Raw genomic sequence first — 17,383 nt, 5'->3', positions numbered from 1 at the left:
TCCAGTCTGGGTGACAGAGTGAGACCCTGACTCAAAATAAAAAATAAAAGGGCTCAGTAAGCCAAGTGGTAAACTGTAGAGCACTCAGGGGAGGGACAAGTGTGGGTACCAGGATGTGGGAAAGTGGCCATGTGAACTCTGGGGGACCATGGCGGCCTCTTGAGAGAGTAGTGGGGAAGGAGCTCTCAGCAAGGATTAAGGGAATAACTGGAGGAGAGAAAGAACAGAGGACAGGGAATCCTTTCTGGAAGTCTTACTGTGAAGAGGCTTAGCAGACCTGGAGGGAGGATGTGGACTCCCAGGTGAGTCTTTCACAAGATAGGTGATGCCAAAGCGAATCCTGTCTGATGGAGGCATCCTAGAGCCCAACTGTCCTCTGGAACACCGCTGTGGACTCCCTTTTTCCTGCCTCCCTGCAGGGCCTCCCTAGCGGCTGCTCCCATGGCCTCACGGTGCCCGCAGGCTGCAAGTCTGAGTGGGCCAGCAAGGCTGTATGTACAGCTGCTCAGCTGGCTGAAGGACCTGGCTGCTGTGGAGGGAGCAGGAGACAGAATCTCCCTTGCATGGCAGGATGTTGTCCTTCCAGGTGGTGGTGAGGGCCATCTTAGCATTCACCCCCTCACTCCCTCATGCAGCACTTCAATGCCAGGTACCTTCTTTCTAACTGGGATTCTACAGTATCCCAGAGAGCCCCTGCTCCCAGGAAACTCACATTTCAGGGAGGAGTAGGAAATGGGGAGGGGGTGATTAGGCTGCTAAATGTCACGGAGAGCGCTGGAGTACGGTGGGGCCCCGTGTACTGTCAGGCACTGTGGCTGGGGCCAGTGCCTTGGACTGATGACCTCTGGAAGGAGACCTGTGTGGAGTGAGTGGCCATCTCAGGAACCAGCAGTTAAAGGAAAAGCAGGAGTGTACTGGGTTGAATGATGGCCCCAAAGACATCTCTGGCCTAAACCATGGCAAAAGGATATTTTACGGTACTTATATGGCAAAAGGGACTTTGAAGATGGGACTAAGCTAAAGATATTGAGATGGGGAGATTATTCTAGATATTCCAGGCAGACTTTTGTATAATAATCACAAAGGTCCTTGTAACAGGGAGGTAGGCGAGTAAGAGGCAGAGACAGAAGATTTGAGGATGGAAGCAGAGTCAGAGGGGAGAAGGCACTGCTGGCTTTGAAGGAGGGAGAGGCCCCAAGTCGGGGAGAGCTGGTGGTCCTAGAACCACTAGGAGGTGAGAAACGGCTGCTCCCAGGCCCTCCAGGAGAAAGGCCACCTTACCCACGCCTCGATTTGATACTTCTGACCCCCAGAACGATTAGAGAATAAATGCGTGTTGTTTAAAGTCACTGAAGTTTGTGGTCATTTGTTACAACAGCCACAGGATACAAATCTCAGGATTTGGCTCAAGGCCTCAGAGGCACAGCATGCAGGTATAGGAAGGTCACAGGGCTGGTACCTTTCACTACAGAAAGTTGGCAACACTCAAAACAGAGAAGAGTGTAGTGGATCATAGCAATTGTCCCCTTGGGGCCATCTTTGGCCCTGTCTGCTCTCCCCACATCCCAGTTTATTCCAAAATCTCTATCATCATATTCTTCACTGGAACTTCTGTATTTCAGAATGTTCCCCTAAGAGTACTAAAACACAAAACAGAAACCATAACACCATTACCACTCCTTAGAAAACCAAAACAACCATTCCTTAAGATCATCAAATAGTTAGTTTGTGAAAATGTCTCATTATCTCATAATTATTGTGTGTGCATGTTTGTGTGTGTGTGTGTGTGTGTGTGTGTGTATTTTTAAGTTTGTTTAAATTGGAATTTAAATTGGTTCCACCACAGAGTTCATATGTATTCTATAGCATTTTTTCTTTGCTAATATGTTGTTTTATATTTCACAAAATGTGTTATGCATAATTCTTTATAACATGGTTTATCCTACTTAAAATATATACAATATTTCCCTAATAAAAAAAATAAATTGAGTCCACCAGTTAGTTATGGTATCTTTTAAGTTATTTTACTCTTTATTTTATTATTATTATTTTTTGATTTAGGATCTCACTTTAGTGCCCAGCCTGGAGTACAGTGACACGATCACAGCTTACCACAGCCTCAACCTCCTGGGCTCAGGTGACCCTTCCACCTCAGCCTCCCAAGTAGCTGAGACTACAGGTGTGCACCACCACACCTGTCTAATTTTTTTATTTTTTATTTTGTAGAGACAGGATCTCACCATGTTCCCCACGTTGGTTGTGAACTCCTGGGCTCAAGCAAGCCTCTTGCTTCGGCCTCCCAAAGTGTTGGGATTACAGGCATGAGCCACCGTGCCTGGTCAATTTTGCTTTTTATTTTAGACATTTTCCATCCATCTCTCTTTTTGCTTTTTGGACTGTTGGGGACTCTGTCTTCCTTGTCCCAGGCAAGCTCCCATGGTTTGAGGTCTGCTGATTGCATCCCTGAGGTATCAACATGTCTTATCTTTTGGATTTTCTGTGACATGTGTCAGCTCTGGAGTGAGGCTCTTCCCTTGTTACTGTGCCTGGACCCCTTGGTATCTGGTAAAGTCATGGGTGCCCTTCACAGAATGTGTCCAAATGCCTACAGTATATAGGGTGGCAGAGCAAACCCATTCTATTGAGAAACACTTGTCAAAACGTGAGCCTTTGCAATGTGCAGCCTCACTGGCCCCTCCCACTCCTTCCGGTGAGTTTCCCTGACCAAACCCCCACTTGCACTGGCAGCTCCTTGTTCCCCAAAGTCATCACCAAGGATGCTTGGAGTTGGTTTCTTGTTCCTTCATCCTTGAGAGATAGAACTATGAATGGCGTCGTCCCCACCTTCCCCAAGGGGTCATGTGCCAATAATCCACTGTGGCCACCGTCTCAACAGTATACCCTCACTGGCTGCTTTCCCTCCTGTGTCCCTCCTCACTCCCCAGGATTCCCAAATAGACACTGGAATCCTTGTCTCAGGTAGACTCTGGCTGTTGGGGAGAGAATAGGCTAGAGGAGTCGTGGCAAAGACCCCAAATCCACTGTCTCCTTCCCCAGTAACACAATGTCCACTGGATTTTTTAGCAGATGAGGTGGCCACATGACTCGGTCCTAGCCAGAAGATTCAGTGGAGCATTTAAAGGGATTGATGAAGTCTGCTTAACGGGTATGGACCCCGCTCTAGGCACAGGAACGGAGTGACTGAGCCCCATGGTGACCTCGAGGATGAGGCTGAACTCTGCCTGAAGCAGTAGAGATGGTGCAGGAGACTGGGCCTGAGGCTGGACCCAGGGCTGAGTACCACAGACATTCTCTGTGTGAGGGAGACCCTGAGAGGGTTATGTCCCTGTTGTGTAGGATTTTCTATTATATTGTAGCTGCTGATCCCAATTCTAGCTGACATGAGGCAAGGCAGGATGGGGCGGAGGTCATGGGAGACACAATACAGCAGAGCAGGCAAGGTCCCCAAGAGCAGGGCGCTAGTGATATGGGGGACAGGCACATCTGCTGGGCAGATAAGGGGCTCCCCAGGCCGGGGCTAGTAGAGTGCAGGCCGCCGCCCAGGCACAGTGGGTGTGCGCTGCAGTGAGGGGTGGCAGAAGGGCCCAGACTCAGAGTGGACTGTGTCTCCCACAGTCAGCAAGCCATGGCACAGTCATTCCTCCAACTTCATGGTTGCTGTGTGTTGCGGGGACAGGGCTTAGATGGACTTGGTACCGCCTCTCAAATACTTTACCCTAGGTGGCAGACACACTGATTGTGTCTAGCCACTGAGCTGTTCTCTTTTGTCATTCTGGAATCTGATTTATTACTTTCACAACATTCTAGCCATAGCGAAAGGATAAGTCACCTCCAGCCATGGGGGCCCAAGAAAATTGTTTTTATTATTCTCTGTTCCCTTCCGGGTTTTTCCCTTATATAATGGTTTCCTTACCTTGTTTAAATCTTGCTATGGGGCTGGGTGTGGTGGCACATACCTGTAATCCCAGCACTTTGGGAGGCCAAGGAGGGAGGATTGCTTGAGCCCAGTAGTTCAAGACCAGCCTGGACAACATAGTGAGACTTCATCTTTACAAAAAAGTAAAAAAGTTAGCCGGGTGTGGTGGTACGTTCCAGCTACTTGGGAGGCCAAGGTGGAAGGATTGCCTAACCCCAGGAGGTCAAGGCTGCAGTGATCCAGGGTTGTGCCACTGTACTCCAGCCTGGGTGACAGAGTGAGACCCTGTGACTCAAAAAACAAAAACAAAAAACCCCCCAAATGATTTGCATGTTCTTTTTCTTTTAAAGAGACTTAACAATGAGGGCCCTGTCTTTATTCATAATAAAACCACAGCTAGGAGTTGCTTGGTGCTTCACATGCCCTGGGCTCTGTTCTGAGCTTTTATGATATCACCTCATTTAATTGTTAGAACAACCCCATGAGGCAACTATTCTTTTTCAACTCACTTTTCAGAAGAGAAAATTGAGGCAAAACTGGTTCTCTACAGATGGACAGGGCCCAGGCTGTTAATTGCTCCCTGTCTGCTACTTTCCTGTGGTCATCTTTCCTAGGAGCACTCTGGCGGAGACATCCTTGAGAGTGTGAATGGTTTAGTAGTCCCCCTTTCAGATCTGCTGTACCACTGTCTGCCTGGGGCTGCTGTTTGTCACATGTGCCCTAAGTTTCTTTCTTTCTTTTAAATTTAAGTGACAGAGTCTCACTCTGCTGCCCAGGCTGGAGTAAAATGGCATGATCATAGCTCACTGCAGCCTCAATGTCCTGAGCCCATGCAATACTTTCGCCTCAGCCTCTTGAGTAGATGGAGATACAGGAACATGCCACTGTGCCCAGCTAATTTTTAAAAACCATTTTTGTAAAGACGGGGGTCTCACTATGTTGCTCAGGCTAGTCTTGAACTCCTGGCCTCAAGTGATTCTTTCACCTTGGCTTCCCAAAGTGCTGGTATTACAGGCATGAGCCACCATGCCTGGCCTAAAGTCCTTATTTACTGACTCTTCTCACTGTACTGAGGGTGAGGGGGTAGAGGAAGTGAGCTGGTTCTTAGAGTCAGCTGTGGCTAGGGAGGGGTCCATCCAGGGTCATGTCTCTCTCACCAGAATGTTCCACCTCCTATCAGAATGATGCTTCATGGAGAGAGGGGCCTTGTCTTCTATTCACTGGCAAATGAGTTCCTGGTACTTGGCTAACAGCAGGCATGCTACAAATATTTGTTGAATCAATGCATAAAAAGAGAAATTTGAGTGGTGGCCATTCCTAGGGTCTCCAGGAGTTTACATCAAAAAAAAAAAAAAAAAGGTAACCTCCAACTCAGCTCCACAACAAAGCCCTCCTTTACCTGGCAGTCAGTGACTTTGGGGATCTGATTAGAACTCTGTCCTTCCTGCACACCAAAGTGTCCCCACTAAGCCTGGCATAGAACCACCTATTGAGTTCCTGTCCTGTGACCCCTGTGGGGAGAACCTTGCTCCTTTAGTGAGAATATGAAGCTTATAATACAGTTATTTTTGCTCCAGACAGTAATCTAAAAAAGTATTAGGCTCTATTTTCAGTTAGGCTTGTTGTGGGTCAAACTCTGCCATGATACCCGGCGTGATGAGGTGCCAGGTTGTATCAGGACAAAGGGTGCTCGAATGACAGCTGAGCTCAAACAGGGAAAGCGATGCAGTCCTGGTTTCCCTTCCAAAAGGGCAGAACAGACAAGCCCTGCTTTTCCAGATCAGAAATTTAGAGTGAATTCTGATTGCATATTGCTATGGGAAACAGCATGTGTTTTAAATTTAGAAGCTAATATAAATGAGCAATCTGTTGGAATGGCTTGGAGGTACAAGTCCTTGGAAAATACAGCACAAATTTCAGATACTTTTCTGATGAAATGAGTCACCCAATTAATGACACACAGGCAGCTGGATTCTTGCACAGACCAAAAATCATGAGAAATATTGTACCTCATGTTCCAGGAACGTGTTCTGTTTTATGAAGGCATGGAACTGTATTCAAGGTCATCCTAACTCCTCTGACATGATCTTACTAGCTGGAAGCCTCCTAGAGACCCAAGATCTATCCTACAGAAAAGAGATTACCCTTAGCATGTTCAGAATTGGTTGATTTTACAACACCAAGAAAAGTTCTTAGCCAAGCGTGGTGGCTTACGCCTGTAATCTCAGTATTTGGGGAGGCCAAGGTGAGAGGATTGCTTGAGCCCATGAATTTAAGGTCAGCGTGGGTAAAATGGTGAGACCTCATTTCTATAATAAATTGAAAAATCAGCTGGGTGTGGTGGCACACACCGCTAGTCCCAGCTACTTGGGAGGCTGAGCCAGAAGAATTGCCTGAGCCCAAGGAGGTTGAGGTGCAGTGTGGTGAGCTGTGATTGTGCCACTGCAACAGAGTGAGACTCAAAAAGAAAGAGAGAGAGAGGGAGGGAGGGAGGAAGGAAGGAAGGAAGGAAGGAAGGAAGGAAGGAAGGAAGGAAGGAAGAAAGGAAGGAAGAGAAGGAAGGAAGGAAAGGAAAGTTCTCTGGGAAGTTGCTCTGTCCAGCCAGAAGGATGGTTGCCTTGAAAACTAATGAAAGGAGGTATGTGAGTGTCTTGGAACTTCTCTAGTAAATCACAATCAACTAGGAAGCTTAAAACAACAGAAACATATTTTGTCACAGTTTTGAAGCCCAGAAATCTGAAATAGGTGTCACTGTTCCCGAATCAAGGTTCGGCAGGGCTGGATACCTCTGGAGGCTCTGGGGGAATCCATTCCTCATCTCTTCTGTCTTCTGGTGGCTGCCAATGTTCCTTGACTTGTGGCTGCATCATATAACATGGGTTAGGGGTCAGCATCTTCATCATCTCTCTGTGGCATCTCTTGTGTGTGTGTAAATCCCCTCTGATTCTCTCTCATAAAGAGAGATTATATTTGTGATTACATTTAGGATCAACCTGAAAAAATCCAGGATAGTCTTTCCATCCCGAGATTCTTTATCCCACCTACAAAGACCCTTTTTCCAAATAAAGTCACATTGACAATTTCCAGGAATTAGGGCCTGACATGGTTGAAGGTTATTCTTCAGCCCACGACCAGTGGGAGGATAGCTTAGGGGGACAGCAAGTGAACTTCATCATTCGTTGTCATTCTGCATCGCCATTTACTACGTGCTTGACTGTTGTAGGCCTCAGTTTCGTCCTCTGTAAAATGGAGATCTTAGAAGAACCTATTACCTGCCTGATGTTTTTGTAAGGACTGAACAGGATACCACGTGTGATGCACACAGCACCCAGGAAATGTTAGCTGTAACCATGTTGCTGGTGGCCTGGGTGGTTCTTGACATGGATGTCATTTTTGGGGGTAGGGAGACTTCATGGGCACATGGCATGTCATTTTTTGGGCACATGGCAGAGAGTTAATTCATAGCTTCCTGTGAATTCCTACTGTTGCTACAATGTTGATCCTGCTGGTTTGGATGTTATGATGAATAATTCATAGTTGTTTCCTCAGTGCTAGGTGCATAATTCAGTAAGTCCCCTACATATGAACCTTCAAGCTGAGAACTTTCAAAATGTGAATGTTCATTTGCATGTCCAATCATGTAAGTGAGTTCACATGTCTGGAGTACATTATTACATGTGTACATCCTCTACAGGTGGTTGTGTTTTTGTGTACAGTACAGTACTATTTGTTTTCTATGTATTATTTGTGAAAAGTATTATATACTTATTAAAGTATAGTACTATATAGCCAATTGTGTTAGTTGGGCACTTAGGCTTAATTTTGTTGGACATACAAATGTGCTGCAGAACACTTCAGAACAGAACTTGTTCAAATGTAGGGAGATTACTGTAGGTGCTCGGTAAATGTTAAGCTATATAAAATTGTTGATGCCATTGATCAAAACTGGTCAAATATGAACAATTTCAAGTGCCTCAAAGTCATCAACTGGAGGATGAGCCACACGTGTGTTCAGTGGGAGCATTATCTTCAGGTAGTTGCATTTCTTTGGATTGGAAAGGATTCTCTTTCTCCAGATGCTCTCAGTCTCTCTTAGCTGCAGAAACCACTGACAGCAGCTTCTGTGGATGCCTCCAAGGGCTTCATGGCATTGAATGCCAGGTATGCAGTTCCTCAGTCCAAGGACTCATTGGCATCTTAATTTAAAGAGCAAATATATGTTATCAAAAGAGGCAATACGTGCGTTGCCGGTCTTGATACTGTTTTAGCCTGCTTCCTAGCACCAGGCCTCTGTGTGCTTTTGAGATACTCTTGGGTACCCTTTTAATTCCACTCGGCTAAGAAGCACTCTTCACAGAATATGTTGTTATTTTTGTTTGTTTGTTTGTTTTGAGTCAGAGTCTCACTCTGTCACCCAGGCTGGAGTGCAGTGACACTCATGGCCACCACAGCCTCAACCTCTTGGGCCCAGGTGATCCTCGTGCCTCAGGCTTCCAAGTTAGCTGAGACTACAGGTATGTGCCACCATACCCAGCTAATTTTTTTGATTTTTTTTTGTAGTGATGAGTTCTGACCATGTTGCCCAGGCGAATTCTGAACTCTTGGACTCAGGCAATCCTCTTGCCTTGGCCTCCCAAAGTGCTGGGATTATAGTTGTGAGCCACTGTGCCCAGCAGAATGTGCTTTTAAATGGCCCATAGTATGGGTAGGACATCTGTCCATTGTGTTGTTTTGTTTCTGTATGGCAACAAGGAGACAGGGTCACAGCCCTGAATGTGGCAAGGGCTGCTCTCAGGCTGCCAGGACAGCTCTCAGCCCCCCGCTGGCCTATTTGCGAGGTGTAGTATTGTCACATCATCCTCCACTGATGTGGATAAAAAATGCTTGGTGCTGTGTCTTGACTATCCTAAAATAGAACAGTCGGCACTTTCAGCAGATTTTTAGAAAAAAATTGTAGCCCTTCCTTCCTTTTTCAGTGAGGCATATGTTCCCCAGGAACAGACTCACAAGCTGTGTGGTTGTTCGAAGGTGTTTTTGATTCCAGGATTCCAGTGACCCTGGAGACAGGGGTGTGACCCGCAGTCTCAGGTTCCAAGCTTGGGGCCGCCTTCAGCTAAAGTATGTTTTACTTTTCTTACCACAAAGGAAAACATCATAACAAATGAACAGCTGTGACTATGTCTATTCCTGTTACCAATATGCAGAAAAATGCTGCATAATTCAGTAAAGAGTATGGATATGTCTTTTAAAAGATACATTCTCTGCTGCCTCCTCACCTTAGAAGTGTTATTAGGATACAGCCAGAATTTGGATAGATGTTACTGATCCTATCTAAGTAAGTCCTATCCAAATTTCAGCCATTTATACCAGCCTACTGTGAGGTGGGTCCAACAGGGCTCACCATGGAGAGATACACATCCACAGGGGACCACAACTCATAAAAGGCAGCCCAGTGCTTAGATCAAAAGAAGGAGACAGCAGTGCTATGTTGCATGACTATGATGGGTCACTAAATTTGATTCTGAGCCTCTTGGCAGCCAAGGCAAAAAGGGAAATGAATTGGATTGGATTGTTTTTTTGTGGGTTTTTTTTTTTAATTGAGAGAAAGCAGATGCATGTGCTTGCAAACACGGAATTTTTTGTTGATACTAGAAAGCATATATCCTATGAATCCTTACATCACAGGCTTTGGAAAACCACACATTTTAAAATTTTCTTTCTTTCCCTCCCTCCCTCCCTCCCTCCCTCCCACTCTCTCTCTCTCTCTTTCTTTCTTTCTTTTTTTCTTTCTTTCTGCCAGAGTCTCACTCTGTCACCCAGGCTAGATTGCAGGGACACACTCACAGCTACTGCAGCCTCAACCTGCTGAGCTCAGGTGATCCTTTGGTCTTAGCCTTCCAAGTAGCTGGAACTACAGGCATACACCACCACACCCAGCTATGTTTTTTACTTATTGTGGAGATGAGGTCTCGCCAAATTGCCCAGGCTGTCTCGAACCCATGTGTTCAGGCAATCCTCTCACCTCTACCTCCCAAAGTGCTGGAATTATAGGCGTGAACCAGTATGCCGAGCAAAATTATTTTTTCTTTATGATGGTTTTGCAAAAGGTATTTTAAAAGCATTCCTCATTGCTTGTTTTTATAGAACTGAAAGTCTGATGTGAAAAATTTGGTGCCTGGACTGAGGGCCATCTATTTTTTATATAATTCATGCTGTCCTGTACCTGCTGGAGAGTCGGAATTTTTTTCACTCTTAAAAGAGCTTTAATTCTATTTGAGTTCTAGAATATATATAGGTTGGTACATTCAAGTTTTGCTCCCTGAAGCATGGATTTCAATAGGACAACATTTATAAAGGGCTATAAAGGACACTCAGCCTGCCCTGAGTCCTGCTTCCCTGGGGTCATAATTTCAGCGTGATGAATCAGACCAAGGTAAGAGTTCTTGTGCAAATGATCAAGTGCCCGTCATTAGTCAGAGCAGCCGAGGACCCTGTGATTGCGACCAGGCAGTATTTGCAGATGCAACATAGAAACATCACCCTGGGGTGGCCATTTTCCAAATGTTTCCTGTACAATGATTCTGTCGACGGGCCTCCAGAAAGATTGTTTTGGCTCTCTGGTCACAAATAAGGTCACATGTCATGCAGGACTCACCCCCCCCCCCCCCCCCACAGTAAGACCATCAGGGTCAGACAGCATAGTCTCTGAGAACCTGAATAAAAGACCCAGAGACAGTGGGGAGACATAGGGTTTACTGGAGATTTATACACCAGGCATCCAGGGGCGGCCTGCTGGATAGGACAAAAACCCCTTTCCTGTGTGTGGCAAGCATGCAGGTTATAGAGTAATTTTCACAGAGTAACCTCCACTTAGTAGTCTCCACCTATCTTAAAACAAAGGGCCTTGGTACCTTATGTACCCAGAGTCCCAAGGAATAGGCCAGGGCTCAGATATTCTTTACAGGTATGGCATAAACATCCAGGCTGGATTTCCTAGGAGTCCATCCCTCAGAACACTCAACATACATTTCCCAAGGAACACATTTACCATAGGGTCATTCCCAGTGTATGCTTGAGTTACTGTGACTAGACAAGGCATGCCCACCATACCCCACACATTGCAGTGTTACTCTGGGTAGATTGAGACACATGTGGCCTAGTCAGCCCTCCAACTTGGCTCCATGAGAGAAGGGCTGAAATTTCAACCTCAGACCTCTTTTTGCTTCTCCATGTCATCTTGCATACCCCATCCTCGAATGCCATCTGAAATGACCTTCCAATATTGCAGAAGTCTCAAGAAGGAAAAGGTTGATACTTCTTTTTTGAATTAATGGGTTTAATTCATAATTGCTAAAAAAGCATGTACTATACTGCATCGGCCAACTTGATCCTCACATAGGTGAGAACTAAACTGAGACAGGACTGTGTCACCTGCTTCAGAGATAGAGCTGTCCTCTCTGATGCTTTGCACCCCTTCCTCATTCTGTGCTTCCACAGATTGTCCTCCAATCAGTGACTACATGGTCCTCAATGTTACCAGCAGCAGTTTTCAAGTGTCCTGGAGTTTAAACTCTACCCAGAGCCGCACGTTCCTTGTCCAGGTTTACAGGGGCAAAGAGTTAATCAGGAGCACCAGGACCTGGGACCTGGCCATGGTGGTGTCTGGGCTGGAGGCTGGAGTGCTGTACAAAGTGGAGATCAGCTACCAGGGGTGTGGGGCCCATGTCTCTGCCATGCTGACCATCAAAACTGGTAAGGCCACCAATCAGAGAGCCATGCTAGCTTGTGAATTTGTCTCTCTAACCCACTTCTGTGGGCCCTTGTGCTTCACCTTGTACTTTCTATAAATCATGGCATGAGCCGGGCTCAGTGGCTCAAGCCTGTACTCCCAGCACGTTGGGAGGGGGAGGCAAGAGTGTTGTCTGAGTTCAGGGGTTCAAAACCAGCCTGGGCAACATGGTGAGACTGTCTCAACAATAAATCAAAAAATTAACTGAGTGTGGTGGCACATGCCTATGGTTTCAGCTACTTGGAAGGCTGAGGCAGAAGAATCCCCTGAGCCCAGCAAGTTGAGACTGTGATGGCCATGAGCGTGCCACTGCACTCCGTTCTGGGCAACAGAGTGAGACTCTGGGGCATGAGAAGTCATTGATCCAGCCCCACATGTCCTCCAGGCCCTCCAAGCAAGCCCATGGTTCACTGGGACCTTGCATGGGCCCATTGGTGGCTTCACAGGCTCCCTTTCTTCCCTGAATCTCGTCCTCACTCTGACTTCTGAGGAGACAACATATGAGCTCTGAAGCGCCAATAAAGCATCAAATAGATTGAAATAAAAGAATAATAATAAAGCAGAATGACTGGGTGCATAGCTCATGCCTTTGTCCCAGAGCTTTGGGAGGCCGAGGCAAGAGGATTGCTTGAGCCTAGGAGTTCGAGACCAGCTTGGGCAACATCGTGAGACCCTGCACAAAAAGTGATAATTAGCTGGGTGCAGTGGTGCATGCCTGTAATCCCAGCTATTCAGGAGGCCAAGGTGGGAGGATTACTTGAGCCCAGGAGTTTGAGACCGGTCTGGACTACACAGTGAGACCTTGTCTCTACAAAAATGATAAACAAATAAAAGGTAGAAGGTGGCAACCCTCAGCAGGCATGTCAAAACCTTGCCATACTTCCCCCCATGGGGCTGAGGCTCTGTAACTTCCCATACCCAGAGTTGAGCATTGCATTAGTTGTCACACCTCGTTTCCTGCATGATGCATGTGACATGTAAGAGCTAACGCAATGCCCACCGCACGTGTGCCAAGAGGGAATGTTTCTTCCTCCAAACAAACATGACACATGCATGAACTCAGAACTCTGGTATCAGGAAGGCAGCTGGTGGGACCCATCTTGCTCTCCCCGAGGAAACTCACTTGGCACTGCCTATATCTTCTTCTACCCTAGCCTGGTACCAGGTGGTGTAAACATTCAGTCCAGTTAGCCTGGTGGTGGAGGTTTTCCCTCAAGCTTGCCTCTGCGACTGTGGGTATGAGTGTTGGGGTGCTCCTTTCTGGTCCTGGGTTCTCAATGTGTGTGTCCCTGCTGGAGAGCAGGCTGGGGGCTCCAGGCTCAGTGTCTCAGCAGTCAGCAGAGCACAGGGACCGCTCTGTGAAAGACCATGTTGGGGTCTGTCTCACACTCAGAGGTTAGTGCTGATGACAGTGACTGGTGGCAGAGAATGAATGATGGATGGAGCAGGCTTTCTGAGACTCTGCCTTAAACCCTTTATGAACTGAGCTGGGACAGATCCTGTGCTACTTCAGCACAGCACCCAGTGCGGGCATCCACAGGGCCCCTAAGGACCCCAGTCATGCAAAACACAAGCCCTTGACTTTGCACGAAGCTTCTACTTCCAAGCAGATGCTGCCTCATCTCCTCATTCTATTTTTAGAGTAGTTCAGAGATTAAGCAAAAAAAAGCACTCTTTTCCCGTTAGGAAAACTGAGGCCTGAGAGGTGGATATATTTATACAACCACCCGCTAGACTGCAGCATCTAGACTTGGTAGCTGCATCCCCACCTGGGCCCTCAGGAAAAGATACGTACATCCCCGTGCCGGGTAGAGATAATTTAGAAGATTCCAGAAGGCTTCTGAATTACCAGTTCATTCCTTTCTCTGACCTTGATTTTCTTCCCTTCTCTGTATTGCAAACAGTTTGCCTGTGAGCCCCTCTCTTTTTTTGAGTTGGGGTCTCACTCTGTTGCCCAGGCTGAAGTGCAGTGTCATCCAGGCTGGAGGCACAATTGTGGCTCGCCACAATCTTCACCTCCTGGGCTCAAGCAATATTTCCGACTCAGTCTCCCGAGTAGCTGGGACTACAGGAGTGCTCCACCGCCACCGGATAATTATTTTATTTTATTTATTTTTTATTTTGGTAGAGATGAGGTCTTGCTATGTTGCCTGGGCTGGTTTCAAACTCCTAGGCTCAAGCAATCCTCCTGCCTTGGACTTCCAAAAACCTGGGATTTTCTTTTTCTTTTTTTTTTAATTCCTCACCAAAGAATAGGCTTCATGGAAAACATTAACAGAGAAGCGCATGACTTTTAGCCGCAGGAATTCAGCTGATTGTTTTACTGTCTGTCTCAGACGCCCAAATGTTTGAAGTGACGATCAGGATCATGAACCGCAACTTGACGGAGGACTTACTCAATCACAGCAGCATCGAGTACCAGGACTTTTCCAGACAGCTGCTTCACGAGGTAAGGCCAGAATGCAGACTCGGTGAACTTTTCTTGGGTATCCACAAGCCAGAAATTTCTGCCTAGCTCCTCCTTTGTGATTGTGGCCTCCTCAGGGGAGGCCAAACCCAAATTGCACAGTAATTACTCAAAAGCCTCCCCCGCTCCTTTTATGGGGTGCTTAATCTCGATATTGGACCAGTCCATCTTTAAAATATGTGCCTTTATTCAAATGGCCTGTCCCACTTGCTGGTACAGCTGGGTTTTCTGTCAAACCATCTGTCTCAGGGCTCTGGCTTTGTCATAGCTTCTTTAATGAAACATTTACCAATGATCACAACATCCATTCCCCTCTTGTGTCTAAAGAGAGACATCAGCACACAGCCTGCGAGAACTAGACTCAGGTGAAATGCCATCTATCTATGGATGGTGAATTGGAGAAAAAAGTGACTTCCTAAACTGCCGGGAATCATAAAACGTCAGATTTTACCCTAACTCACTAACACGTGAGTCTGCTGCAGTTTCATGGACGCCGCAGCAGATATGAAACTCTGGGTCAGAGACCAAGGACTTTATCACTCACAGCATGGCAGACAGCATGAACATCATATTCGTGCCAGTTCCCCATCCTGTCCCCAAGTCCCACAGAGGATGCAGAGGGACCTGGGTGGATGGTATCTACAAAGTGTGTCTGTGTCACAGCTGAGGAACCCCAAACTCAGGGAACCTGAAGCTTTTATAAGGAGCTGCAAGCAAACCTTGCTCCAGAAGGAGACATTACCGTTGTCATATTGGGTAGATAAACTTGCCCTCTGCTCCGGAGGAAGCCACTACCCATTTCCCAAGGCAGTTCACTATACTAACATCCTGGGAAAGATATTCTGGAACAAATAGGAAGTTAGTGCTTTTACTTGCAAGATATTGTATAGGAATGCAGGAGGCCCATGAGGGTCGCCTCCCAACATTCCCTGCATGAGGAATCAGGTTTAAATGATTTTAGAGATTTCTCTCTCTTTTCCAATGTTAATTCACTTGTGAGTGCAGGAACAGAGTGACAGGAAGGCAGGGTAGTGGGGAGGCTGGTGTCTTCCTTGCTTGAGTACGGAAGACTTTGAGCACCTGGCTCTATGTATGTGTTTTCCAGGAGATACAGCCCAGTAACAAGGGAGGACAGCTCCAAATAGTCACAGGGATTGTCTCTTGGTGGCCCTCTTCATCTGTCAATCAGTCTGTCAATCAACCCAACAGTCTCTCTCATATGCCCATGCAAAGTACTTTCATGACAGTTTTCAGGACACCTTGAGTGGCTTGTTCATCTGGTGCTCTTTGACTGGAACCCTGATTTCCATGGTCACTGTGAGTTCTCCAATGCAGAGAAGGCCAGGTGCAACTGCCCCAGGGAAAGCCCACCTTGGCTACTATGAGCAGAGTAGGCGTTTCTGCTTACCTTGAGAGGTTGGGCATTGGACGCCCCCTCTTGATTGCAAAGGAGAGAAATGGCTTCTGTGCACCGTCCACCATTCACACCAGGGCCCTGCTTGATGGTTCTGGAGATGCTGAATGTTTGCTCTGTCTGAGTCGTACTGCCTCTTCTCCCCCAGGTTGAGAATGCCTTCCCACTGGTGGTGTCTGACTTGTACCAAAGCGGGAAGCTGAGGCTGCAGATCGTGTCTCTCCAGGCGGGAAGTGTGGTTGTGAGACTCAGGCTCATAGTGCACGATCCTGTGTTTCCTGTGGGCATCTCCACACTGTCCCCCATGCTCCAGCCCCTGTTGGCAAGCACAGCGTTCCAGGTTGACCAGCAGGGGACGCATGTGCAAGGTACACCCTCTCCTACCAAGTGGTGTGATGCCTTCTATCTCAGAAGTAGTCTGAGTGACTGTGTTTTGTGTTTGTCTTTCCTTTCTTCTTAAAGATAATAAAGCGAAGGAAATGTACATCCTTCTTCTGTGTTCCTCCATGGAACCAGGGATCCATAGCAGTAACCCCGAGCACTCAGCCCACCTGCATCTCACCTCTCATGCAGAGAACACTGGGCAAATGGGTGCTAATGGGCCCCCATAGGGGATGGGGACAGGAGCTTACCGTGTCTGGTCAGGGTCCCCAGCACCGCGGCCATGCAACTGCCCACTTGTGGGTCTATTCTATTAAGAATAAGCCTGTGCATTATTTTATTTTACTTGATATTGTCTTGAAGCAGGAAGTTATAGATGCAGGAGAGATAGAGAGACAGAATCAGAGACATCGAAATAGACAGAGAGAGAGAGAGATGGAGACAGAAAGTCAAAGACAGAGATAGAGAGAGACATAGAAAAAGAGACAGAGACAGAGAGAGATACAGAGACAGAGAGATAAAGAGAGAGCCAGAGGTAGACAGAGAGGCACAAAGACAGAGAGAGACAGAGATGGTTTTGCTGTTTTCATTGCAGCAAGAGCACACACAGTCTCTACACACACGCACCTCAGTTTGGGCCCAATCTGTAGAATGGATGTCCCCTGCCGTCCCCCCATCATTTTCTTGGAGCTCAGCCATGTGCTGGCTTGCTGTCCCAGCCTTCCCCACCAGAAGTGCCAACAGGCTGGGAGAGGGGTCTGCACTCTGAAGTCACGCCTAGAAACCCCTGTCTGCTCAGCCTGGGGATCACTTGGTGCTCCCCAAGGTTGGAGGTGCTGAAGTGGCCCCTGCACCTGGTAGGACCCCACCTGACTGGGTTGCCAGGGTCAGGGCCAGGCAGAGGCTCAGGATCCTGTGAGTGGGGTCATCAGTGCGTGTCCCTACCACCCACCTGAGACCAAAGTTTCAGGTGTATCCAGCCAGTCCTGCTTCCCCTCCTCCCTTCCTCTGTGAGCTGGGGCTTAGACTATTCCAGATCCTTGTCGAATGAGGACCTTGGGCAGGAGAGATGTGGTGGGTTGAATGGTGCCCAGTGCCCCCCAAGATGTGTTCAGCTGGAGCTTCAGAATGTGATCTTATTTAGAATAAGGGTCTTTGGAGATGTGATTGGGGTAAGGCCCTCAAGATGAGATCGTCCTGTAGTTGGATTTGCTGTGAGCCCTAAATCCAATGACAAGCCTCCTTAGGAGAGACAGAAAAGGAGAAGATACAGACACACAGAGGAGAAAGCCGTGTTCCCAGAGGTTAAGATTGGAGCGAGGTAGCCACAAGCCAAGAGACTCTTGGAGACATGAGACACTGGAAGAGGCAAGGAGAAGATTCTTTCCCAGAACC

At 47.2% G+C, this 17,383-nt stretch overlaps 1 protein-coding gene across 2 annotated transcripts in view; it reads left to right on the top strand.

The window, feature by feature from the left end:
* UMODL1 (uromodulin like 1) overlaps positions 1-17,383 on the top strand; it is a 71,112-nt gene that overhangs the window by 23,336 nt on the left and 30,393 nt on the right. For both annotated transcript variants that reach the window (XM_008052858.2, XM_008052857.2), the window contains exons 7-9: positions 11,435-11,689; positions 14,063-14,175; positions 15,756-15,975. In XM_008052858.2, coding sequence (XP_008051049.1) covers positions 11,435-11,689; positions 14,063-14,175; positions 15,756-15,975 — 588 coding nt within the window. The remainder of the gene's footprint in view (positions 1-11,434; positions 11,690-14,062; positions 14,176-15,755; positions 15,976-17,383) is intronic.

The sequence above is a fragment of the Carlito syrichta genome, unplaced genomic scaffold, assembly GCF_000164805.1.
Source record: "Carlito syrichta isolate Samal-C Ts95f unplaced genomic scaffold, Tarsius_syrichta-2.0.1 Scaffold287598, whole genome shotgun sequence".
Lineage (NCBI taxonomy): Eukaryota > Metazoa > Chordata > Mammalia > Primates > Tarsiidae > Carlito > Carlito syrichta.
This window is presented reverse-complemented; position numbering and strand designations above follow the sequence as displayed.